General features: G+C 49.8%; 1 protein-coding gene across 1 annotated transcript in view; it reads right to left on the bottom strand.

Annotated features, from left to right (window-relative positions):
* The window catches only part of MAN1C1 (mannosidase alpha class 1C member 1), a 149,658-nt gene extending 141,188 nt beyond the window's left edge, over positions 1 to 8,470 (bottom strand). Inside the window, exon 1 of the mRNA XM_061148246.1 lies at positions 7,677 to 8,470. Coding sequence (XP_061004229.1) covers positions 7,677 to 8,216 — 540 coding nt within the window. The 5' untranslated portion in view covers positions 8,217 to 8,470. The remainder of the gene's footprint in view (positions 1 to 7,676) is intronic.
* Between the last annotated feature and the right edge of the window lie 12,858 nt (positions 8,471 to 21,328).

Genomic DNA, 21,328 nt, shown 5'->3' with positions numbered 1-21,328 from the left:
CAGGCAAAAACACTGGAGTGGGCTGCCATTTCCTTCTCCAATGCATGAAAGTGAAAAGTGAAAGTGAAGTCGCTCGGTCGTGTCTGACTCTTCGCGCGACCCCATGGACTGCAGCCCACTAGGCTTCTCCGTCCAAGGGATTTTCCAAGCAAGAGTACTGGAGTGGGTTGCCATTGCCTTCTCCGTATGTAAGTTACACTTAAATAAATAAGTAGTTTCCTTGGGCTCCAAAATCACTGCAGACAGTAACTGCAGTCATGAAAGTAACAGATGCCTGCTCCTTGGAAGGAAAGCTATGCCAAACCTAGACAGCGTATTAAAAAGCAGAGACATCACTTTGCCAACAGAGGTCTATAGAGGTCTATGGAGGTCTATAGAGGCAAAGCTATGGTTTTCTCAGTAGTCGTGTATGGACGTGAGAGTTGGACCATAAAGAAAGCTGAGCACTGAAGAGTTGATGCTTTTGTGGTGCTGGAGAAGACTCTTCAGAGTACCTAGGACTGCAAGGAGATCAAAGCAGTCAATCCTAAAGGAAATCAACCCTGAATATTCTTTGGAAGGACTGTTGCTGAAGCTACAATGCTTTGGCCACCTGATGTGAAGAACTGACTCATTGGAAAAGACCCCGATTCTGGGAATGATTGAAGACAAAAGGAAAACGGGACGGCAGAGGATAAGACGGTTATATAGCATCACTGACTGAATGGACATGAATCTGAGCAAAGTCCAGGAGACAGTGGAGGACGGAGGAGCCTGCTGTGCTTTAGACCCTGAGACAGAAAAGAGTCAGACATGACTCAGCAACTAAACCACCAGCACCACCTGCATCACAGGGTTGTTGCAAAAAAAATAAGGCAGCGAGAGACCAACAGCCTTACCTAAATGATTCATCAGGCCCTAATGGGACATGCTGTATTGCACAGTGGATTTTATGGTGACCCCTAAGTCACAGTAGAGGTGAAATGAGGGGAGAAAAACCTATCAGCCACTGAAAATGGCTGTTATTCAGTGAAAGCTATTTACCCAGAAGTTTCGTCTATAGAGCAGCTGACTCCCAGAGCATGCCAGGGAAAAGCATAATTATTGCTTATCTGTTAAGGACACTAATCAGTATGCCCAAGTTTCTTCTGTACCACTGCAATACTGCATTAAAACAGATGGACAACCGCCCTAGACTTAGCTTTTAATTAATGAAAATTCAGAGTTAAGAGACATACTCAGACTCCCTTTCGAATAAGGGCTCGTCTGACCACCTGCCTGTCAAGTGTGGGGAGACCTCAACCCCGATCTTAGAAAACAGCCTTCTCAAGGGAAGAAATGCGCACAACTGGGCCACCACACTGGGCCGTGGCCTATAGCTGTGGTCTCCATGGTTTCAGTTTTCTTCAGGGATGCAGAAACCAAAAAGCAGGTCTGACTTCCAGCTATCCCAGACACACCCTGCATTTAAGAGAACCAAAACCATACTGGCTTGGCTATCAACCAGCCACCAGAGCTGAGTGGGGGTGAAGGAGGGAGAGGGGGACTTGGATCCTTGGGTCCTCAGAACTCCTTAAGGAATCTCCAGTTTCTTTTTCTTACCATCATGTGCCATGAGAATTCAGAGCTTAAAAAATCTGTTTTTTTTCCCCAAAGTATGCAAATACTGGTTCATAAGGCCTTGGCGCTGAGACAGTGGAAAATGAAGAACCAGAGCCTGTTGTTTCAATGAGCCCGGTCTTTCGGGGGCTGCGGTTGCACAGAACTGGAATAATAATCATTCTTGGTTCAGGACACTCATTCCTGCTCCACGTATGTGAAAGTCACTCAGTCGTGTCCGACTCTTTGCGACCCCATGGACCATACAGTCCATGGAATTCTCCAGGCCAGAAAACTGGAGTGGGTAGCCTATCCCTTCTCCAGCGGACCTTCCTGACCCAGAAATCAAACCGGGGTCTCCTGCATTGCAGGAGGATTCTTTACCAGCTGAGCTATCAGGGAAGCCTGTTCCATTTATGGCACATCTTTTAAAGTTAACATAAAAAGTGCCCACCACTCTCTCTTGAATCCTGTCCATCATGCCCTTGTGAAAGCTTTCCTGACTTGGCAATGAAACCAAGGCAGGGAGAGAATTTCCTGAAGCCCTCGCCACCTCCCTTGGTGCAGATTTGATTTAGGATGCAGAGGCAATCACCTTCCCCATGCCAGAGGCAGTACCCATAGGCTGGTTGCCCACCTAGATTACCAAATAGCTTCCCTGCATGGGGCTTTCCAATCTGCGAGCCTGATTTATTTTTTTCAATAAGAGAAAAGATGTAAGTCCCTTTGAGCAAACTATGTGTGATATATATCACAATATTTATTTTTGGTAGAGTAATGGATCAGTCTTCGGGGAGAGCTAGAGAAAAGGCATTTCTTGAGCTCGGATATAAATCAGTCACTCTGAAAACTGCAGGGAATCTATATTCTTGCCCCCCTGCTAACAACAGTGTGAAATAAGCAGCTGACTTTTAGAAGTCATTGCACTATGTGTTTCTAAACCTAACACTAAGGACAGAGTTAAAGATGTGAGGCCTGAGAAATGACTTCTCCTGGAACACCTGCATCAAGTCCCCAGAATAATGGTGCAGCTCAGGACGAAAGTAGAGACCCACCCAACCTGTGGTTGTTAAGCTGTAGACCCAGTGGGGACAAGGTCTAAGCTTTGCTCTACTTGCAGTCCTCTTAGTTCTAAGAAGCACTTAAAAAGAAAGATGAAGTGTATGACTGGGCATACAATGTGAGGGTCTCCCAAGGGACCTGTCCTGTTATTATAGGCCAGTCTTCTTGTCTATATTAAATGTATCATAGAGCAGAAAACACATCAGGAGAGAAACTGAAGGACAAGGGGGTAAAAATCTTCAGTGGATTTTCAACTCAAACAGAGCTCTTCGAAGGAAAGCTATTTAAATCTGAGATGTTCCTAATATTAATTATCCTGAACATCTCGCAGGCTCAGATTCACATGCTACAAAGAACACAAAGCCTTTTAATTTTCCTACCTGTCCCTGAGACTAGCAGTGATAAATCAGATACACAGAGAAACCACATGTGACTAACAAACCAGCCCATTAGTGGGGAGCAAAGATCGCCTGCCAAGATGACTTATCTGGACATAGTCACACATCATAACCAGCAATGTCCTGGAGGCTTAAGACAGCAGGCATGGAAGGCAAGAGCTGGGGCACTCCCTGCCAAGTCTCAGGACTCCAGGGTAACTCAGGCATCCTCCAGATGCCTGCTATCCAGGCATGAAAGATTTTACTCACGGCTGCCCCCTCCCCAGTCCCTTCAAGTTGCACTTGGAAAATTACTGCAACTTCTAAAAGGCTTCTTGGGTCACAGAGCTGCTGAGCCCCCAAACCTTGCTATGGTCTCTGCTCTGCAACTCTTGGAATTCCAGGTACCCTCAGGAAGAAGACCCGGCCTCTGCCACCAGGAACCTTAACTGTTAGTTAAAAGATCTTTACTGTAGCCACTCATTCAAGTATCTGGGCTCCAACGAAATGTCAGATCCTATCCTAGGTGCTTGCACAGATCCATAAATAAAGCAGGTGGGAACGGATGGGAGAGAAAACTTCCCTAAATGCCAATCCCTTCATTTTACCATGAAAAGTGAGGCCCAGTGACAGATAGAAATTTTCACCTGAGATCAGGGTTGATGGCTTGGCTAGGGCCTGAACCCAGGCTACACACTCAAGATGACTATGACATACAGTGGTGCATAAGAGCACATTCTTCATACAGGTGAGGGGCAGCCCCTCTCTCACTGTCCAATTCCCTTTAACAAAAGCACCCTTTACTGGGAGGGACAACTGAGGTTCTCTAGATCAGCAACCAGCCATCATCAGTAGGACCCAACACTGTCTGAAACCTTTTATCGGGATGTAAGCCCGGCAAGCTATTCACCCCCAACTCTTGTCATGTGTTCAGTTCAGTTCAGTCGCTCAGTCGTGTCTGACTCTCTGCGACCCCATGGACTGCAGCACGCCAGGCTTCCCTGTCCATCACCAACTCCTGGAGCTTACTCAAACTCATGTCCACCGAGTTGGTGATGCCATCCAACCATCTCATCCTCTGTCGGCCCCTTCTCCTCCTGCCTTCAATCTTTCCCAGCATCAGAGTTAGCTCTTTGCATCAGGAGGTCAAAGTATTGGAGCTTCAGCTTCAGCATCAGTCCTTCCAATGAATATTCAGGACAGATTTCCTTCAGGAGGGACTGCTTGGATCTCCTTGCAGTCCAAGTGACTCTCAAGAGTCTTCTCCAACACCACAGTTCAAAAGCATCAATTCTTGTCATATGTGAGAAAGGTCTATTGAACTTGAATAGCAGCCTACCTATGACCCTAACATAATTATAACAATAATTTCCTATATTATCATCAGATCTGTAAGGGAAGGCAGTCTGCAAGCTGTTTCTCATTCTTACCGACCCCTTTACTCCCCAAAATGAACCCAAGATGAGGATCTGTCACTGTTCAGTCCCATCTCTAAAGTTCAATACATGTGACAGGAATACTTACCTATGTGGTACTAGGGATACAACAGTGAACACATCACGATCATCAACAAGAGCACAACACTGTCCCTAATTTCAAGGAACTGAGACATGCTGAAAACAGGGCTGGGAAAAGCCCAACTGCTAAGGAGTCCCCGGCCAGACTGGCAGTCTACTTAGGGGCCGAATCTGGAAGCAAGAGTTTATGTGACCAGTCTCTTTTCCTCTCTCTCATCGCACTTTACAGAAGGAAAAATAAGGTCCAGGAAGGAGAGAAGGTGGCTTGTCCAAAGTCAGACAGTTGATGATTGAGCTGACACTTGAATCCATGTTCTCTGGGTTCCCCTTTTCACCACACCGCCTCCTCCAAGGTTCCAAAATTACAAGTGAGGAGAAATCGTTGATTCCAGTGACAGATGGTTTCCTGATGTGTGAACAACCAGAACAGGCAGCCTCAACCCATCTTATCAGCAGAGACCTTGTGTCCACGTCTATCTCTCACACCAGAATGTTCATAAGTATACTTCATCGATCTAGAGCCTGAATGTCCAGTCTTCATTCACTCTCATTTATCACCCCCTCTGAATCACTCCTGATGCTTACTTTTGCTTTAAAAACCTCATCTTATAAGAACAGAGCCCTTTTTATCTGATGCTAGCTCCCCCTCTGTTCCTGGGGTCTAATCAATCCATGTCTGGAAAGAAACAAGCCAGGGAGGAAAGCAGCAGTCCCTTTTCTGAAAACAGGCACCTTTCTAAAATGATCTACCTCTGGGCTTGGCACAGATAGAAATTTAAATGAGAAGGAAATAAAGACATCCTCCAGCAACAGTCAAACACATTCCTCATCAGGTGGGACACCAGGGAAGTTAACTCTGTGTTAACAGCTAAACCAGACACTGCCCACATTTTTTTTTTCGGGTTATTTGGGGAGGTGGGGAAGGGAGGGGTTCAAACTCAAGACACCTGAAGAGACAATAGGCTTCAAAATATAATAGCATATATAGTCCTGTCCCCTCTGTTCTGAAGAGCTTGAGGTCTTCAAGACAGTAAAAGAGGGCTCTTTGAATCTGTACCTTTAGCATTGAACAACTAAAGGTACAGACAAGCAGGCTTCTATCTACTACCAGGGGTGTACAGAGACGCCAGACAGAAAGATCCAGACACCTGGCAACTAACACAGACCTCCACCCATTGTGTTACTTTATACTCACCGGCACAGCAGAATTCCCACACCTCCCACCATCCCCAGCCACTGCAGTAAGTCACTGCCCACAGCTTTTGCCCTCGAGGGAGATTCTCTTGGTATAGAGGGGCAGACCTTAGTTCCCCATTAGCCAGCCCACTCTTCCTACCACGGCTCCCAACCAGAGGCTTTCAGAAATGGGTCACAGTCTTAGATGCAAATGCAGAAAGCATTGCTTCCAAAGAGGACAGTAGTTAATTCTTAATCCTTTGGCGGATCTTTTTGAAAATCTAATGGCAGCTCTACACCGCATGAAAAACTGCACGCATGCACTTTATATGTAATTTCACTGGGAGTCACTGCCTTCCAAGGAGGTCTGAAAGGGTTAATGTGCTCAGAGGCAGTTTTGGGAAAGGGAGCTGAAGTGGTTCAGGTGAGTATTCAACAACACAGCTCCTCAACCAGTGGGGGAGAAATGATGCCCCTTTCTTAGCTACTGCAAGTTTCAAGCTTCAATTAATCTTTGGGATTTCAGTAAGAATTTGGAAACAGTGCACACTCGCACACAAGAAGCAAGGACTCATCTTTGTGATTTCCAATCCTGACATCACAAAATGTCCAGTGACTGCTAGTTATTCAGTAAGACAGAGTCTCCACAGGGCTTAGCATAGAAAGCTGAGTAACAACAGCAGAGATAACTAAAGGAGAGGTGGGCTCTGGGAGCGAGGGTAGACTGGACAAGGGGAGGGGGGCAACTCAGCTCTCCGCTGGCTCTGAGCAGGTCTTGGCAGGGCAGGTCCTGACCCTTGCTGCCTGCTCTCCCTGGAAATCGGAGCAGACTTGCTGACTGCTCTGCAGCAAACCAAGAGGTCCAGATAGAAGCAGTCCTTTCCTTCTGGGTCCACGGAGACAGGGGAGCATCTTCTCGATTCTAGGGAGGAGACCCTGGCCCACTGCTTGCCCACAGCCCCCTCGTGGTCCGCGAGTGTCACTGCAGCCCCCTCCGCAGTGCTGGGCAAAATCCTCACACAGGCGACTCCAACAGCAGGCAGCTCTAACAGTGGTTGAGCAGAACATTTAGTTATCAGTGGTGGCTTGGCAACTGTCTCCAAGCCATGGTGAGGCTGCATTTGCTTTTGGTGTCTTAAACTAGGACTCAGATTCAGACTCAAAGTGATCCATCTAACCCCTCTTTGGTACAATCCCTACAGGAAACCAGTCCAAGACCTGCTTCATTAAGCCAATAACCTCAGAGCTTCTGTATCATTACCACTACCTTATTGATCACTGCTCCTTGTATCACATGCAATTATGTACAATTGTTCCAAAGCTCGATAGAAACAGTTAGCAAGAATGTAGGACATCTTCTGGCTTGTGGGTTGCTGACTAGATTACAAAATACTTGCAAGACATGAAGTATCCCCCAAATTCTGAATTTCCAGGTAGCAGATCCTAAAGGGGTTTAGGAGATGTCATGACTTAAGGACTCACAGTGAGAAAGAACATGGCCCTTGGCCCCTTCGAACAGAAAAGGTGCCCATTAATGAACCCCACTCCCGTATTCTTGCCTCAAGGCTCCCCTGGATAGAGGAGCCTGGTGGGCTACAGTCCATGGGGTCGTAAACAGTTGACGCCTGAAGCGACTGAGCACACATGTATGCATGCAACAACTCCACAGAAATCTTATTAGCATCTCCAAAAGGGAGGGAGCAAGGCCCAGCTGGGCTCAGGACTGGACTGGAAGGGCCAAAATCTGGGGGTGAGGGAAAGTTGGTCTAGGGCTTTAGCTACCATCCATCAGGAATGCGGATGGTTAACTGAACCCAGCAGTGTGCAGGAAGGAGTGAAGGTGGGAAGTTTGGGAGGAGGGCCTCGAGTAGGTCAGGGAGCCCGGAAGTGACTGGGGGTGAGTGAGGATGGATGGGAGCACAGGAGCGTCTTTTAAAATATTCTGTGGAAGGAGGAGAGTCCTTACCTCCTTGATTTTCTCCCGCTGGGTCTGAACTAGGCTCTGGGGCTCCTTACTCCTGTCGGCCCTAGTCCCCAGGACCGGGTGGCGGAGGCGGCTCCGGAACGCCTTGAAGTCAAAGCTAGAGGGGACGCTCCCCTCCTGGGGTCTGAGGGCCGTGGCACCGCCGCCCCGGGCCGCCGTGGCCTCCTCCCGGGGTCCAGTGGGGTGCGTGCGGCGCAGCCAGCCTTTCCTGCGCCGGGAACTGGCTTGGCTGCCGGGGTCATCCTCGCCCGGGGCTGGAGCCGCGGGGGCCGGGTTGGGAGGTGACTCCTGTCCGCGGGCCCGCGGGTGGCTGGCGACTTGGGCCACTGCCTCCAGGCTGGGCTGCTGGGTCCGAGGGGCCAGGAAGAGGCGCTTGAGGCGAGACGAATTGGGCAGCAGGAACAGGGCCCCGAAGCACAGGGTGACCAGGCCGGAGAGGAAGAGGAGGAAGACGAACTTCTGCGGCAGCCGCAGCCCCCACGGGGAGGCCGGGACGAAGCCGGGCACTTTCCTCACGAGCATCGTGACCGGGCACGGGGCTGGGGCACGCTCAGCTCCGGCCGAGCTCCTGAGGTCCTTGGAGTCCAGGCACTTGTCAGCAGCGGGGCTCGGCGAAGGGAGGTCGTCGAGGGCGCGCCGCCCGGGGTGGGGGTCCCTGAGAGTTTCGCCCTTTGGGGGGCTTGTTCCCGAAGTTCAGAGAGTTTAGACAGAGTCCTCCCGCGCCAGGACAGGGGGAGCGGCGGCGGCGGCGGCGGCGGCCTCGGCGGGGCCCGGGCGAGCGAGGCAGGAAGGCTCGGGGCCCGGGCCCGCGAGGGTCGACCGCGGGCCGCAGCCTTCCCTCCGACCGCCGCGCCGCCCCTCCTCGCCGCGACCGGAGCCCGCGGGGCCCGCGCCCCTTCCCGCGCTGCGGCCGCCACCGGAGCCCGTCACATGCCGTCCGCGGCGCCCAGGCTTGTCCTCGCGGAGGGGCGCCCGCAGGCCTCGTCCCCGAGCCGAGCCGCCCTCAGCAACCCCCAACCACCCCGGTCCAAAGTTTTAGCCTCAAGAGCAGTTTCCAGAAGGGGTCGACTCCCGGTGGCGGGGGGACTGCGCGGCCGGGCTGTCAGTGGCGCTCCGAGAGCGCGCTGGAGCGGCCGGGTCGCGACAGCGCCGGGGCTTTGGCTATCGGGACACGTCCACAACTTTGCTTCGCCGGTCGGGCGCCGGGGAGCTGGGGGTGGTGGTGGTCAGGCACTTCTGAGCCAGGCGGGGCAGGGTGGGGGGGGCTTCAGACGGGACCCCGGGAGCGGAGGGATGCCTGAGCCAGGTCCAGAGCGCAGCGCAGTTCGCGACCAGCCGCGGCGGGGGCGGCTGCAGCTGCGCTGGGGACAGGGTGGGAGGGGCGGGAGTGCGGGCTCCCGCCCCGCCAACTCTCGGTAGGGCTCCGGGTTCCCGCTGGGATCACCTGTTCCCGGTGCCCGCCGGCTCCGCGGAGCGCGCAGTCCCGGCTGCGCCTCCCCCGCTGCAGCTGGCTTCCTCGCCGCGGCCGCTCCAGACGGGCCGCCGCCGCCGCAGGCTGAGCCGCCGCCGCCGCCGAGCCTGCGCCCCAACACGCGCGCACACACCGCCCGGACGCCCCCGCCGCCGCGGCCGCCGCAGCTCGGGCTTTCACGGAGGCAGCCCCCGAGGCCCCGCCTCCCGCCGGGGCCACGCCCTCGGGCCACGCCCACTGCGCGCGCCCCGCCGTCCGCCGCCGCCGCGGCGCCGCAGCCCGGCCAGTTGGCCTGGCGACCCGGGGTGGGGAGTGGGCTGGGGCCTAAGCCCGAGTGCGGGAGAGGGCCCGGGACTCCAAGCCACGCCCCCTCCCTCCAAGGGCCGGCGCCGCCGCGCACACGCCCCCCCAGCCCACCAGCACCAATGGTCCAGCTGCGCGGGGTTGGCGAGGGCGGGGGGTGGAGAGCGGCGCGAGGTCATTGGCTGCCTCGCAGGGATCCCCGTTGGGCTGCGGTCCCCCATTGGTTAATGCCCAGCATTCGCCGGACTGGGAGCAACCGAGACACCCCCCCCCCCCACCTCCGCCCCGCTTCTTGCCCCCACCCGCGTGGCTCAGGTTGTTGGTCCCCTGGAGCGGGCAGGGGACCCAGCCGGTCTGCTAGGGCTCCGGCGGCCGCTCGGTAACCTCACTCACCCCCTCAGTGCCAGTCCAGAATTGGCAGGGAGCCGGGGGCTTGCCCGGGGGTCCCAGAGCTTCCACGGGAGCCGTGGAGGTGCTGCTGTGGCCGGCTGTGAGGAAGGGCTGGCTGAAGCCCCCGGCTAGGGAGCTGTGGCCACGGTTGGGCTGGGTTCAGGCAGGGTTTCCACCGGACGCCGCCCCCCACCCCGCCCCCGCACCGGCAGACCACAACTCTTGTCTTCCTTTTCCTACGGCCCCAAACCAGGCCGGGGCCCCTGGGTGGGGCAGGGAGAGACGCTAACCGCAGCGGAGCAGCGTAGGGCAAGGAAGGAGAAAGAACCTTGGTCGTGTGCGTAGAAGACCACACACATCATGTGACATGCGTACCCAGATGCCTGCGTGTGTTTATGCGCTCGTGTGTGCTTCTATGCCTAGATGCAGACGCACTCGGAGATTACATGTGGGTGTGTCCCTACACACAAACTTACGCTTAATTTAGGTAGAAGTGATTTACCAAAGCGCACGTAGACGTATATGCATATTATTACATGTACTAATTTACATATTAGTATAAATAGTGACACGTACACACATCCCCACATGATACTTACACAACAGGTCCAAGAAACACACGCGTGTACACACTACCAGGCATAGAGACACAGGTGTCTCCACCCCAAGGTTCTCACCCTTTTCTCCCTTCTTCTCCTCCTATTAAACCTAACCCAAGGCAAAGAAACACTGTACTGTGTGGGCAAAGAAACACTGTACTGTGTGGGTCTTTCATGCAAAACACTTTATAGAGACGAATAACAGCAGAGGGAGAGACAAATTAAGAGGTGTAATAGGCAAGAGGGAAAATATCTGCTTTCAGCTGCAATTTAAAATGAAATGCAGCGTTGATGAGACAGAAAATACTGCAGGGAGGCCTTTCCGACAGAAGCGGCCCAGGCGGCTCGCACCTTGTAAATCTTGCTTCTTCCCTGAGGCCTGTTACCGGTGAGACTCTGACATCCTTCTGCCTCTGGCCAGGCCGCTGACAGCAGACCCTCCCCTGATGTTTAAATACCTTTGGCATGTCAGTGTCTTTCCGTTGGAAAGAAAAGATTGCTCTGGGTAACAGGTGCAAATATTTTGGTCACTGGAGATGCATAGTCTCTCCCCACCCTACAAGCACACCCAACTTAAAAATGTGAAATGCCAGGTGAGGTGTTTCAGTCTCTCATGAGTTTGACTGGCAGGAGTCAGGTGCCTGGAACCAGCTGTGAACATCAGAGACAAGCTTGCGGTCCACTTGGAAGCAGGAGCCTAGAAATCTGGCCAGGCTTCTTCCAATCTCCAATGCCCAAGCGTCTCCCTACTGGGACCCACCTTGGGCAGAGGGAGGCTTGTCTTTGGAGAATCCGACAGGAAGCCAGCAGGCACTGGAGGCACCCCACAGCATACCACATTGAGAGTGTAGGGGAAGTCACCGCTCAGTCCCCTGAGAAGGGAGGACCCAGGAGAAGGGGAGGAGGATCGGCAGAGTCTCAGCAGGCTATTTGAACTAGATCCTCACTGTGATTGTGACACAGTGACCAATCTCTGGTATGCTGGTGAGCTGGGGAAGAAAGTGAGGCTGCAACAGGATTCCACGGACAACCTACAAAAAAACCAACAGGGCCTGGGAGGACACCTCCATTTCAAACCAATGTCATGTTGGTGATTTCATGATGCTGGTGATCCCGTAACCTTCTATAATCTCGCTAGCAAGCTGGCTGAGGGCCCATCTGGAGGTCCCATTCCACCCCCATATCCCTAACCCTTGTAGACCTTACACACATTATGGCTCTTCTCTCACTGGATTTTTACTATTGACATGCTGTCCCACAGCAGACTTCATCCCTCACAGTGGGGACCATGCGTGGCTTGTTCACCTCTCTAACTGCCCTAAGTCTTAACTACAGTGTCTGGCACATGAGTGCTGTGTTTGTTGAGTAATGAATGAATAGGTGTGGGAGTAGATGCCCATTTCACAGATGAGGAAACTAACGCTGAGGAAAGAGAATAATAATGAACCAAAATTTTCAATGTGCTGAACACATGTTGCTTCATTTACTTTCAGAACATTCCAATGAGGTAGATATTATTAACAGGCTCATTCTTACAAATAAGAATACTAAGGCTAGAGAGAGATTTAGGGTAAGTTAACAAGTATCTTTCTCAGTTCAATTCAGAAACTCAAGTGGGACTGGGAACAGAAATAAATAGCATTTTTAAATCTATTCTGTCAACAATAGATTTTTATTTATTGAATTTGATTGATTGATTGATTTCTATTTATTAAAATTAGATACTAGTCATTGTTCTAGTCTCAGGTTGGTCAAAGATGAGCAAAGCATGGTCCCGGTCATTATAGATTCATTCTCAGTAAAGAGCTATTTACTGAACACCTACTATGTGCCATGGGCTGGGGAAAACAGCCTTAAATAAGGCAGATGTGAAACCTGACTTCAGGGAGTTTCTTGTCTAAGAGGCAACAGGAACCAGTTCAGCATCAGAAGGGGAATCACCATGCACTGGGCCCTGTGCTGTATGCTTTGCCCTCATCCCGTCTGCTCTCACAATGACTGTCTCTGAAGTAGGCATCGAGATCCCAGCTTAAGAGAAGGGGAAACTCAGGCTCAGGGGTGTGACATGACTTGTCCACACAGGGGAAAAATTGCAAATGTAAGAGAAAACTAGATTCATCCAGTGCTGGGATCTATGCTCTTTCTGTTAATAATACTAATAGTAACTAAGCTTAATGGGGCACACATTATGTGCTAAACCCTTAAAATCACGTTGCATAGAAGTTCACTTAGTTATTCCTTACAACAATCTCATGAGATAGGAACAATTGGTACTGGCATTTTACAGAAGAGGAAACTAAAGCACAGAGATTTTAAGGATCTTACCCAATGTCACACAGCTGGGAAGTGGCAGTAGAGAGATTTGAACCCAGTTGGTCAGGCTCCAGAGCCCCTAAGTCTTTCAGAGTCTATTGCTTCCCTTTTAGCAGTGCCAAGAGAGCAGGTGCTGAAGGAAGTCAGAGCTGGGAAAGAACACTGGCCTCAGGCAGAATTTTCACAGGCTTGAAGGGAGGATTATATGAGTTCACTCAGCCATTCAATAAGTATGTATCGGGTACCTGCTATGTTCCGGGCAATATACTAGGCTTTAGCAAAATAATGAGGAGCAAAGATAGATACATTGTTCCCATCATGGAGATTACAGTTTTAAGGGGAAGAGGAGTTTAAATAAATAATCTCCCAAATAAATCTGCAAGCTGAGATAAAAGTGAGCGATGGTGCTCTAAGAATGACAGATCTGGACCTAGACTGGGGTTGAAGGAGAAGTGGTCAGGGAAAACATCCTCTAAATGGAATTACCTAAGCCAAGAGTGATGGTGAGAACACCCAGGCTGAGGGGACAGCATATGCACAAGTCTTGGGCTGGAGAGAATATGCTAACTTTTGAGAACAGACTAGTCAGTATGTCTGGAGCAGAGAGAGTGAAAGGGAAAGACAGGAAGCATCACTGAATGATTTAGGGCAGGAGTAGGAATGTGTGTGTAGGGGTGGGTGGGCGGGTGGATTCCGATTAACATTTTTAAAAAGGCTACTGTAGCTAGACTGGGAAAATAGAATGGAAGGCAGGAGTGAATGAAGTGGGAGCCTTTCAGAGGATATTGCAATAGCCTATGGTGGCTTGGAGAAGGAAATGGCAACCCACTCCAGTACTCTTGCCTGGAAAATCCCATGGACGGAGAAGCCTGGTAGGCTACAGTCTATGGGGTTGCAAAGAGTCGGACTGTGCATCTTTCACTTCCCATAGTGGCTTGGATTGGGGAAGTGGGAGATGGACAGGCCACAGGATCCAAATCGTCCTCAGAATCCAGAACTGAGAGGACTTGGTGAAGGTTTGAGGTTGGACTTGGATAGACAGGGAGAAGCCTGCAAGGATTCCCAGGTCGTCTCTAACTTGCCAGGGGACAGAGGCGCTTGTTGAGATGGGAATAGTGAATTTTGCTGTAAGAGGCTTTGCATCTACTCATTGAGAAGCTTCTATGCAGTTGGTGCAGAATCTGAATCTCATACGGTCTTTGTGTGTGTTAGTCGCTCAGTCATGTTCCACTCCTTTTGATTCCATGGATTGGAACCCACCAGGCTCCTCTGTCCATGGAATTCTCCAGGCAAGAATACTGGAGAAGGTTGCCATTTCCTTCTCCAGGGGATCTTTCTGACCCAGGGATAGAGTCGGGAGACCCAACCTGGGTCTCCCGCATTGCAGGCAGACTCTTAGAAATAAAGCCTAGATGAGCCAAGAAACAACCATCGGGCAGCTTCCTTAATGGCCTCCAGACAAATTCAACCTGAGCGAGACAGGCACTGATGTCTGAGGGGCTGCTGGGTGACAGCACACCAGGTTGGTCCGGAGATAAAAGTGCCTGCAGCTGTCTCAGGTTCTCTCCCGCAGACTGCAGATCCCTCGCTGTGCAGGGGGTGGCCAAGTTCAGGGTCACAGAGCCAGAAGATCTGTTCTCACGCTCATGAAGGTTTCCTTTCAACTCTTCTTGCTTGAGTCCCCAGTCCTGAGGAGGCCCAGTCAGCCAGTCAGAAGCAAGGGCTCTCAACGGGGAGCTATTTTGCACCCAAGGAACACTGACCATGTTTGGAGATAATTGTGGTTGTCACAACTGGGGGAGGCGTGCTGCTGGAATCCAGTGGATAAAAGTCAAGGCTGCTATCAGACAGCTTCCAATGCACAGGATAGCGCCCCTCTCCCCCCAGATTGCCCAGTCCCAATGTCAGTTGTGCCAAGGGTGAGAAACCCTGGCTTAAAATGAAGGCTTCGAAGTCAGAGATGCCTGGGTTTGAATCCCAGTTTTGCCACACATTAGCTGGTTGTTCTTAGACAACTTATCTGGCCTCTCTGAGCCTCAAGTTCTCCATCTGTCAAATGGGGTGAATAGTAACACACACCTCAGAAAGATGACGTGAGGATTACTTGAAGTAACTGGCCAAAAAGAGGCTGAAGCAAATGTTACACTGATGAGCAGAGTCTGGGTTGATCTTATTTTTGATCTACCTCCCGAACTAAGTCCTTGGTATGCTGGAGAAGGGAAAGCAGGGTGGTAGGAATGCGGACCCTGGGACTTCCCTGGTGGGCCAGTGGTTAAGAATCTGCCTTCCAATACAGAAGACATGGATTCAATCCCTCGTCGGGGAACTAAGATCACACAAGCTGTGGGGCGGCTAAGCCCACGTGCTTAGCTAGAGAAGCTCGCGTACCACAACTACTGAACCTGCACCCTCTCGAGTTCGTGCACTGCAATGAGCAGCCCACACACCAAAACAAAGACCCAGTGCAGCCAAAATTATTTTAAAAAGTAAAAAGAACAAGGACCCCGGAGTCAGAGCACCAGTCTGAACTCCATCTCCTACCAGTAGCAAGAAAATTGCTGGGAAATTAGCTGGGAAAATTGCTCATCTCTTGAAGCACCCGTTTCCTCAACTGTGAAATGGGGATGATCACACAGGGTGGTTATGGGGATTAAAGGAGCTAATTGTTGTACCTATTTTAGCAGGAGTCTGGTACATAGTGAGCACTGGATAAATGGGAACCAATGTTACAAAGGAATTAGTGCTGTTGCATTTCACAGTAGCAAACAAGCTAGGGAGCAAAGGGAAACTTTTTAAGTCAAAGTTTCCAGGGAAGTTCCCATTTCAAATACTCTGTCCATGGTCCCTATGAGGACTCTCATTTGTCAGATTGTACACACCGATGTTCATGTCAAAAAATATGGCCTCTACCCGGATTATAATAATAGTGCAATTGATGCACTCCTCTTGTACTAAGCACTGTTCAGGCCACCCCCTCCTCTCCAGGAGTTTCTAGATCATCCAACTCAAAGGAAGAAGGCTGCACATGTGAAATCTAAGGATCAAGATGCCTGTGAATAATTTGCAGTTAGCGGCAGAGCAGAGGTTGGCTCTTGTCAGTACTTGAGAATCCCAGCTGAGGCCACTTCCACGCATATAATAAGGGTTCTTCTCACTTTCACAGCCCTGGGTTGCATTTACCTCACTGATGTTGTGAGGGTTAAATGAAATAATCCATGTTAATGTCTTAGCAGAGAGCCTGACATATTGCAGGATCTAAATGTTAGTTGTTATTATTTATGGTACCGGCATCTTTAAAGGGAAAGTAAAACAAATATCTTTGAATCTCATTAAAATACACTTCCAAGCCCCACAAAGCTAGAAATGAAACACGTAAATGGAAACACATAAAATGTAACCCTGGCATAATTTGGTCATCTGGTTCTACTTACTAATATCAGGGAGTCTTTATCTTTTGTTTAATGTGTGTGAATCTGTTTCTCAGTGTCCACAGGTGACTGAATTTCCAGATTCTATGCAGGGTGTCAAACTATCTGTCCCTCTGGGATTAGGAATATAAGCAGGAATTGTTGGGACCAAAGGAACCAAACAATCGTGGGGAGTTCCCTCATAACCTTATCCATTATGCCATTCAAATGATTTCTAGAACCAGGTCAGTAAGCCAGAGTGGTACAACAACATCACAGTTACAGCTTTGACTGTCATAGACCTGCATATGAACCCAACTCCTGCCAAGGTTACCAGGGGCTATGGAACCTTGAGTGATCATCTCATCTGTTTGGGCCTCAGATTCCTTAGCTATAAAATAGCAGTGAAAATAGTACTAAATTCAGTATATGTTAAATGTTAGTATTAAAAGAAATAAAGAAAAGCAAGTTAGCAGGGTTGATAAGTGAAAGAGAAGAAAGATTGGGGTTTGCTGTTTCCATTAATCCATCCAAAAAGGATGCTGAAGTTCCATTAATTATCTTACTTGTCCCAAGTCCCAGCTTTGCCATTTGACTGTGAGACCTGGGCACACCACTCACCTCTCTGAGCCAGTGTCTTCATCCATAAAAGCCCATAAAACCCCCACGGGCTTCCCAGGTGGCTCAGTGGTAGAGAATCTGCCTGCCAATGAAGGAGACACAGGAGACCTGGATTTGATCCCTGGGTCAGGAAGATCCCCTGGAGGAGGAAATGGTGACCCACTCCAGTATTCTTGCCTGGAGAATCCCATGGACAGAGGAGCCTGGTGGGATACAGTCCATGGGGTCACAGAGTCAGACACAACTGAAGTGACTTTGCATGCACACATGATACCCCTACATGAGATAACCAGGGGGCAAGCACTTTGTTAGTGACAAAGCAGAAAAGACCTGTTCATTGTGGTTATGATCCATTTTCAGAAAGAATTTTCACCATCTCATTAATATTTATTGAGCTTCAATCATAATTTTAAAAAATCTGTGATGCTGTCTGAACCTATTTCTATTCCATTCTACTTTTTTTTTTTTAACTATCATTTAATTTTGTATGTTCTAAAGAAAGACAAAAAGCTGGTAGAAATCAAGCTTATCATGTCCACCAAGGATTGCTAGTGCCTCTGGGCGCCGGGTGGGATCGCCCTGCCCCCTTGCGGTTAAGTGAAGCCATGTGACTGGTTCTGGCCAATGAACTAGGAGCAGAAGCAACAGGCGTCACTTCTAGGCCAGGACATTTAATTGCCAGTGCCATGCCCTCCAGAGCGCTGGCTTTCCCTCTGGCAAGGTGACTGACAGGGATCAAGGCGGCAGCTGCTCCATCAGCCAGAGTCCCTGTGTGACTATGATGTGCAGACCCTTCTGCACATCTGCTTTGGCGGCCCCAGCATGGAGCTAAGATGAGAAATTGATAGGTGTTGTGTTGAGCCGCTGAGACCACAGGGCTTTGAAAACAAGAAATGTTTCAGGTTAACTTTCACAATATATTTTATTTAATCCCATATATCCAAAATAGTATCATTTCCATTATGATTTTAAAAGTCAGTCATGAAATAGGCTACATTCTTTTTTACATGCCAGGTCTTCATGACCCAGAGTGTGTTTTACATTTATGGCACATCTCCGTTCAGACAAGCCACATTTCAGATGCGGCCACAAGCCCCATGTGGCTAGTAGCTACTGGAGTGGACAGCACAGCCGTAATGCCTAATGACCCTCATTTTGAAGCACATTGTTCTAAGGTGCCTGAACACATAAATCTTTACCCCAGTTCAGTCGATCTTTGGAAAAGGAAATCCAGTGTCTCATAAAATAGATTGTAGCCAGATTTTAGATCCCTTTTCCCTCATTTAGCCTGCAGTCAGGGGGAATTTTCTTTCCAGGATAACTAATGCCATTTGGTTCCCATTAGCTAATTCACTCCCTCCTACTCTTCCTCAAAGAAAAAAAGGGGGTGGTGCTTTCCACTGGCCCAGGTTAAAAGTAAAGAGACAACGACAGCTTTTTGAAATGTTCTCAGCACCCACAGTATTCTAAGAGTAGACTCACTAAACCCCGGGTGGAGGTGAGGGTGGAGGAGCAGCTGGTGCATGTTTTTCTTTTCCACAGGAGGTGACACAGAGGCTTCAAGGCCAAGAGGAACTGCGGGGGTCAGGGCAGGGTGGGAGGCTGGTGAGACTAAGGCATTGGAACTTGATCTCATACCCCGGGGTAGACAGGATCCCTTTTGACTTGGATGTTGACTTGGGACCTATACTCAAGGATTGAGGGTAAATGATAATTCTTTTTTTTAAAAAATTAATTTATTATTATGTGTGTGTTGTTGTTATATTGCACTCACTGCTTAGAAAATTGGCTTCTTCAGTTTCCCAATATGTCAGGAGCATTTTTCCATGAAATTAACTATTCTTCAACCCCATCATTCTGACAGCAGATATGATTTTTTAAATTTTAAAGTGAAAGTTGCTCAGTTGTGTCTGACTCTTTGTGACCCCATGAACTGGGAATTCTCCAGGCCAGAATACTGGAGTGGGTAGCCTTTCCCTTCTCCAGGGATCTTCCCAACCCAGGAATCGAACCCAGGTCTTCCGCATTGCAGGCAGATTCTTTACCAGCAGAGCCACAAGGGAAGCCCACTTATTTTTTAAATGGTTAGACCATAATTTATCTACCCGATCTGCTGCTGTTGGACATTAAGGTCATTCCGATTGTTAATTGTGTTTATCACCCTTACTGTGCCTCTGCTCCTCCAGAAGGTACAGTCAGAGGACATGTTTAGATGGAGGAAGGTGTGATCACTCCATGGCGTCCTTCCAGCAAACTGGGGTTTTGCCACATAAGATGTCAACTTCTGGTGGAAGCGGGGAGGTCCCGGCCTTCTCTGAGCACTGCCAGGAGAGCTGTGTGAGGTGAAAAGAATGTTGGACACAGAGGCTGTGGGCTGCACCAGGCCCTGCCACTTATGAGCTCTGTGGACCTCTTCTCCGAGCCTCTGAGAATGAAAATAATAATACTGGCCCTTTGGTGTTGTTGTGAAGATTAAATTACACTATGAGTTCTTGCTAAATAAGGCAGATTGAGCACACACACATAGCCCTGCTCCATCCTGACCCTCTGCTAACACAAAGACAAAGGGACTTTTTTTTCTTTGAAAGTGTAAAACCGCAAGGATAATTAGCACAGAAGAAGAGATAACAGGAACAAAATTTGGAAGGCAGAAAAAAAAGATTAGTGGGTTGTAACTTGGGGCAGCCAAGAACCTTGAGCCTTAAACTGGCTATGGAGAAAGCTGGAGGTAACTTACACTATAGAACCCCCACAAGGCTGTGATTACCTACAGGGGCCAAGGGGAGGAGGGGCTGCGAACAGGAGAGTGGAGTGGGCCCCTTCTCTGCCTTGCCTTCCCCTGCACCCAGTTACTGCTTCTGAGAGCCTGAGGGGAGAAGGGAGAGAGCCGTCCCTCTCATGGGCATGCACAGCCCACTTGATGCCAGGCCCCTGGTGCCCCCGGTGGGGGGAGGGTGGCGGGCACAGAAACCTAGCAGAAGCCATCTGTCCTGGGAAAGGGACTCTGCAGGAGGCAGTAGAAAGGCCAGGTGCCCGTGGAGAGTTAGGATGAGCAAGAAGCCTGGAGCAGGAAGGCTGGTGGGCAGAACATTTGCTTCGACCATCCGGCTTAAGACAGGGCCCTGACGGACCTCCCTTCCAGTGGTTAGGACTCTGCGCTTCCAGTGCAGAGGGCCCAGGTTTTCTCCCTGGCCCGGGAACTAAGATCCCATAGGCTGCACAGCTTGTCCCCCACCCCCCAAATGGGGGCCCTGAGGCCTGAAGGACAGAGCCTGGCCCCAAACACATATGCTTTAGCCTGTCCCTGTCACCTTCCTGGCCCCTGCTCTCTATGTGCTTCCCTTTCTCCACCCAGGCAGATAGTGGCCTCCTCTGGGCTCCGCTCCAGCTAGGGGGTGCCCTACTCAGCCGGGAGGTGGGCCCAGGATCCCCAGTTTGGGACCCTCCCACTCCCCCATCAGGCCATCCCCCACCCCCTGGCAGCACTACGCCCCTTTCCAGGAAATCACCACTGAATTCTATTCTCAGTAAGTCCTCCTCCCAACTAGATGTCAAATAATGTGCTAGCTGATGCGGCTCCAACCCTTGCAGAGGCAAATGTACTTCCTGAACTATCTGAAAAGAAACAAGTTTCCAAAGAGCAAAGGACTGTAGCTGAAACGGGGGAAACCTCGGCAGTGGGACCAATCAACTGGACAAAGGAACGCTGCTAGATCTCACCTGCAGATGGTCAGTGTTCCCCCCACATAGAAAATGTCAAATGTGCTGAAGGCAGCAGGTGGGAAAAGGTCTTCCTGGACCTGTCTGCTCTCCTGGAGTCAACTGTCCTTGGCAGAAGCATGAAAAGTTCATGCTCTCAAGGGACAAGGGCCAGGGTATTTCAATGTCATGATTTACCAAATAAAAATACAGGAGGTCCCATTACATTTGAATTTCAGATAAGCAACAAATGATTTTTACTATAAATATGTCTCCCAGAATCATTTTGGACTTGCATATACTAACAGATTGTTTGCTGATTTATCTGGAATTCAAGTTCTGTGTTGTACCTGGGAGCTCAACTTGTCTCCAGCCCAGGGTCTGGCACATACTAGGTACTCAGTGAAGGAGAGATTTGTTTGAGCTTTGAACTGGATGAGAAAGCAAAATATTTTATTTCACTGGGTCAAGGTGGACTTTCTAATCACTGGAAGTGAGTTTTAATTACCAAAATGAAACTGTTATTTTGCCCCAGAGGGACCAAGAAGTCATGGATCTGTCTGATTATTATCAGGAGTCAAGAGAGGGAAACAGCCTTTGACAAAAGAAATTTTCAGGAGAGGAGAAAAAGAAGATAATTTCTTCTGTGTACCTCCTCAATTCCAGCCCACTAAATTCATTCATTCAACAAATATTTATTGAGTGCCTGCTATGTGCCAGGCACTGTTCAGTAAACAAGGAGAATTAATTACTGTGATCATTCTTTGTATTGCCTCTGTTTGATAGCAAAGGAAAACTGAAGTCGTCCAGAGAAGTTAGCTGACTTGCCCA

This window comes from Dama dama, chromosome 8, assembly GCF_033118175.1.
Source record: "Dama dama isolate Ldn47 chromosome 8, ASM3311817v1, whole genome shotgun sequence".
Lineage (NCBI taxonomy): Eukaryota > Metazoa > Chordata > Mammalia > Artiodactyla > Cervidae > Dama > Dama dama.
This window is presented reverse-complemented; position numbering and strand designations above follow the sequence as displayed.